This window comes from Lolium perenne, chromosome 3, assembly GCF_019359855.2.
Source record: "Lolium perenne isolate Kyuss_39 chromosome 3, Kyuss_2.0, whole genome shotgun sequence".
NCBI classification, from domain to species: domain Eukaryota; kingdom Viridiplantae; phylum Streptophyta; class Magnoliopsida; order Poales; family Poaceae; genus Lolium; species Lolium perenne.
Window position 1 is genome coordinate 121,605,769 of NC_067246.2, and position 5,366 is coordinate 121,611,134.

General features: G+C 42.2%; 1 protein-coding gene across 1 annotated transcript; it reads right to left on the reverse strand.

Annotated features, from left to right (window-relative positions):
* Window positions 1-3,242: 3,242 nt before the first annotated feature.
* On the reverse strand, window positions 3,243-4,988 carry LOC127339587 (uncharacterized). Its single transcript, XM_071827315.1, has 6 exons — window positions 4,772-4,988; window positions 4,288-4,332; window positions 4,021-4,140; window positions 3,566-3,711; window positions 3,337-3,446; window positions 3,243-3,258 (listed from the first exon to the last, which is right to left on the reverse strand). The coding sequence occupies exons 1-6, from the start codon at window positions 4,986-4,988 to the stop codon at window positions 3,243-3,245; spliced, it is 654 nt and encodes a 217-aa protein (XP_071683416.1).
* Between the last annotated feature and the right edge of the window lie 378 nt (window positions 4,989-5,366).

Genomic DNA, 5,366 nt, shown 5'->3' on the forward strand with positions numbered 1-5,366 from the left:
CAGGGCACTGTACTATCAGATTCCAGGAAAATTAGATATTACTACAAAATGAAAATTATCCAAGGTATTATCAATCTGTATTACATGGGAAATAGACGGGGAGCCAGTCTTGGACCAAATAATTTGGCTAATTAGCACAAAAATAGCCCTTCCTAAGAAGGTCAAAGCCCTTCTATATAAAATAAGTTTAATAGGCCTAAGTGCTCGGATGTCGCTCTAGCTGAAGATATGCCTGCAACTCTTGAACATATCTCACTTGCCTTGGTCCATATGAAAATAGCATCAGACATGAGGTAGCGCAACACTTAAACTGTATGACAAAGAACCATACAGCACGCCACAAGCACTCCTTGGTGTAAATATCAATTGATTCTACATAATTAGCTCAAGAATAGCAAGGTGACAACAATGAAAGTATTTTATCACAATCACATACCACAAGTACATTAAATAACAACTATTCTCCAAGGGAGCCAAATGAATTGTTTGAACAAATGTTGTAGAGATGATGCCCAGTTTTTTACCTTGCATACATCCGGCTGCTACCCCCACAGATGGCTATCCTCGAAGCATCGAGGCCACTACTGATATCAGCAATACATAGAAGCAACTTGGCCACTATCATGCACCAACCCAAACAAAGAAGCACCATCAGTAAACCAAGGAAGAATGCAGAACAACGAGCGTGTGTATTGATAAGTTCGATCGAATAACGCTTAAGATTTCAAGAGTGGTTTAATATTGGCTTCTATCTAAATTGTAAAGAGGGGAGGACCTTATTTTCTTGTAAAGACTAAAAAGAAGGCAAAATGGCAAATGATGCAAGGTTTTAACACTCTTCAAAGTATAAACCATATTTCTGCACCAGTGAGCTACTCTCATGAGCATCAGAATAAGGTATGTGCACTCTCATGAGCTTAAACCTGAATTCAGATAGAAATTATGTGTGCATCTGGATTTGAAGTGTGCATCTGGATTTTTTGGATCGGTTACTTGATAAAGACAGTGAGAATTATGTATAGTCTTCATGAGCTCCTCCACCTTGGCCAATCATTCTCTTAAACTCAGTTGCAGGATCTGCAGTAAATGAGAGGCATGCATTACTTAAAACTTATCAGAGTGTATATGTTCTGCAAGTGAATCAGCTGCAGAAAACTACACAAAAAAAAACTGCAATTCAGTTGAAGATAATAAACAGGTTAATCAGGTTTTGGCTTCTTTATGCTTTCATCCTTTAGCAATAATATGGTTAACTAAATCCCAAGCATATGCGTGGAAATAATAAACGAAACTGAAATCAAACCGAAAACCAAGCAAGCATGTAGCGGTAACCAGTGATAAGCATCTGTAATTAGCAACTGCCCATGCTGACAGTATTTTGAAAGGAAAAATGATGGGTTAAATAAAATAAGAAGGCCCTAAACATCACAATTACATATAAAAACAAGCATGATATCCTAACCAAACATGCACAAGTACAGATTAAAATCAAATTCTATGGTGAACCACACAATAACTGCTGTAAAATATGAAGGCTCCAAACCAACCCACCGTGCACTTTCTATCTTGTTAGCTGCAAATCCACACAAAAGAGAAGAAAATTGCGTAAGAAGCAAGGCCTCACCTCTGGCTGAAGCGAGCTCGTAGGTGCTGATGGTCATTCGGTAGGAAGCTGTGTCCAACAACCGAGGCCGCCTTCCGCTACACACCATCCCATCTGCTTGATTCCACAGCACATGCCACCTACAGATACACATATGATTTTACCACCAGAATATAAGGAGGAAGCAGGAATTTAGAATGAGCACATAACCATGCTATAGTTGTTGAAGCTACTTCCTAGTGGTAGGGGAACTGTTTTATTCTAGAAAATTTAATTTAGCTAACTCGTACTAAACAATCAAGATTTAAGGCAGAAGTAAATGTACACGTACAGACACATATCACAAAAGCTGTTGTTTCGGATCAATGTCATCACATATTTTTCTGTTTCCATTCGGAATGACTTAAACAATAAATAACAACGTGGCAGGAGTGACGTAGCAGCAGAAACAAAGCACCTGATGGATATTTAATACGGGAAATATTAAGTAAGCTCCTAATATAAACACCACCAGCAGTAAGTTCATGATGACATGAAAATACAAGAGAAATAGAAAAGGTCCATTGATTTCTACACCCACATCATGCTCGCAAGTGGATCGAATCGCTTGATGAGTGAGGTCCCAGATAATGAGAGTCTAATCAATGCTCCCTGTGGCCACCCAGTTATACCTGCAGAAAACAGGGGCATGGTTAGCTAGGTCAATATGAAGGCAATGTTACCATACAGAGTCCAACAATCCAAGAAATGTATCACGAAAAAGTACCTTGGTGAGATGCCCATGCACTCGACCGAGTTAGTGTGGCCCACTAATGAACCAACAACCTGCAAAAAGAACCAACAACACTTGTTACACACAAATCAGAGCTTATCTTACCTTCCATGGCACATGTTCCAAAGTTTAAAAACTATCAACAGAGTACATGCGACTTTCCTAAGAAAACAAATCTTGCAGTATATCTTACAAACAAAACTGCAGAAATCCCTACAAGCAAAAATAAGGAAATCCATAATTATATTATTTTTACATGATCTACCATGCAAACAATAGTTAGAACCACACACTGCATCAAATACTTAATATTATAAGCCAACTTGGAAGAGAAGGATACAAAGCTCATTCAGCATGGATGGGAGTGATTCATCGACCTTTTTGCTAAATTAATAGTGCAAAATCATGACATACACCCACCTAGCCTGAGTTTATATTCACAACGCACACGGAATTGTCCTGAGAGCCACTAACAATGGACTGGGAGTCCCATGTAATAGCTAAACATGTCAATCCTTGAGTGTGATAGCCATGACCTAGATTGAGGTAAAAAGATTGGACAATGAAGTTCAGGGTTGACAGAGAATACACAAAAACAACCATATGAACATATGGTAATTACAACATAGACAGTAATTTACTCCGAACAACATGTCTGCATTGTGCACTTTCAAGGTCCCATATCCTCAATGTTGCATCATCTGATCCGCTACAAATAAGCTTACCTTCATACAAAAACACCTGAATTGCTAAAATGGGTATGATACATCTGGGATCTAAACTTCTAAAGTAAACAGGTGAAAAAGATATAAGATGTTAAAGCATCACAGAAGCCATTCTGCTATTTTCCCTTTATTATTTTTATCATCAACTTCTAGTTTCACTGAAATTAACTTAGAACACAACTTAGTAGCAGAAATATAAGTACCATGATCCATATGTTTCTCTGAAATATAAGTACCATGATCCAAATATACTCGGAAAGGCATTGTGGTCGGCATTCCACACCCATATATTACAGTCTTCTGATCCGGCAATTATCAAGTGACATCGCGGATGCCATTTAAGCCACTACAAAACCATAACATGTAATTAATAAATGAGTACCTAGATACAGCTTAAGAGCACGAAACAAAGAGTTATGGAATATGTTCAACTAAATGGATGAAAGGACCACAGCATCATCTCACTTCAAAGCCTGATTCAGAGCCCTCAAGGGTTCCCTGAAGTGTTCGTGTAGCTGTATTCCATACATTTATCTGTCCATCCATACCTCCACAAGCCACCAATTTTCCATCTGAACTGAAATCCACAGTGCAGACAGTATCCCTATGTCCTGTATCGGTAACAGATATTATGTAAGCTTCATACAAAAATCTAGGCATCCATCAAAACAATTAAGGTATATAAATTGATGCAACACGAACATAAAGATGAAGATATTCCCAAACAAAAAATAATGAAAAAGACTTGCTCCAATATATCTATAATACTTTTGGAGTTTTAGATAAAATAAATAGAATACACACATTTAAGAACTAATATTGTAATAGTGACGAAGCATAGAGATAGTCCGGGTAACATTGACATAGAAAAAGTCGACTAAGGAATTCCCAATTAGACTAAGAAGATGAGTCGACAATACCAGACAGCTCTTGAACATCCTCTGCAGATCCAATCCTCCAAAGAAAACCTCTGTCATCTTTACCTCCAGAAACAACAAGCGATGCGTCTACAGGACTGCACGCAGCAGCAAATACCTCATCTGTACCCAACATATCAAGATCAGCTGTTAATATAAGTGTTTTCCAGTGCAAAGGTACTCCGGGACATGGTGTATCAAACTTATTGGTGCAAACATATAATCATAGCCACAAGACATCGTAAGTTAGTTTGTTCAATGAGGTCGTACCTGTATGCCCGTGAAATGCATATGCTGAATGATCCTCAACCTCATCTGAAAACAACAGAAATTAAAGGATGCTTGGATTACGAGCATATTATAATCTCAGGGTAAAGAACTTCCAATGAACAACGAAACAATTAATATCATGGTACCGAGGTTTATATAAAATAGCATAAAACGGTACCCCTAGAAGAAGAGCCATGTCTGAGCTCATTTACAACTAAAATAGGTGTAGAAGGCAATATTCAGTCATCGCTACTAAACGAAAGTATCTTATTCAGTCATCGACCAGGACGATGACGATGGACGCCTTCAGCGCTTGATCTGAGCAGCCATCTACAGCTGTTGTTCATGTGGGGAGAAGAGGACGCGGCACACGAGAGAATCGGAGGCTGAAACGTACCTCAAGGAAGCCGGCGCCGAGGATATGAACGAGGGAGAGTGGGGATCCCCTCGGCTCCGATCTCCGCAGAGGCCGCCGCCGTCCAACCGCTAGGCGCGCTCCTCGCATGAGGCTCGCCGGCCTGGTCGTGGTCGCCGCCGCCCAGCGCCGCCGGTGGCCTTTGAAGAGGCGACCAGGACCAGCACCGGTCGATTTGCCTGCCTCCGTCCCCGCTTCCCTCATCCTCATGGTCGCCACCCACCTCCGTCCCTTGATGTCGTGCTGCCTCCAACCCGCCTGCTCCATCCTCCCGTCGACATGTCATGGGCGGGGCCGGTCGATCCGCCGCTCGCTGTGGAGTTCACCCCGGCGGCTGGATCCGAGGAGGAGGCGCCCGGTGGGAGGGGGTACTGGCCTGCTGGGCTGGGGAAAGACGGGACGGCGCTGGACCGGCCGGGGACGGCGAGGAGAGACGTGGAGGCGGCGGATTCGGGAGGAGGAGAGTGGGGGAGAACGAGAGGAGGCGGGGCAGGGGATTGGGAGAGGAGGGGAGGCTCTCGATAGGCTAGGGTTTCCACCGTGGGCGCACTGAGAAATGACGGGAGAAAGGCGACCTGAGCGAGTGACTTCGTTGCCTCTGCTCGCTGACCCCACGCCCGCAAGGCCCCATCTGTCATGGACCTACTTAGACAAACAAAGAGTG

Excerpts from the sequence above, each read along its gene's own strand:
- LOC127339587 (XM_071827315.1), bottom strand. The coding sequence starts at position 4,988 with ATGACATGTCGACGGGAGGATGGAGCAGGCGGGTTGGAGGCAGCACGA. Across the intron at positions 4,333-4,771 it reads TGCGAGGAGCGCGCCTAGCG|ATGAGGTTGAGGATCATTCA; the intron begins GTTGGACGGCGG and ends TGTTGTTTTCAG. Across the intron at positions 3,712-4,020 it reads GGATGTTCAAGAGCTGTCTG|GACATAGGGATACTGTCTGC; the intron begins GTATTGTCGACT and ends TTACCGATACAG.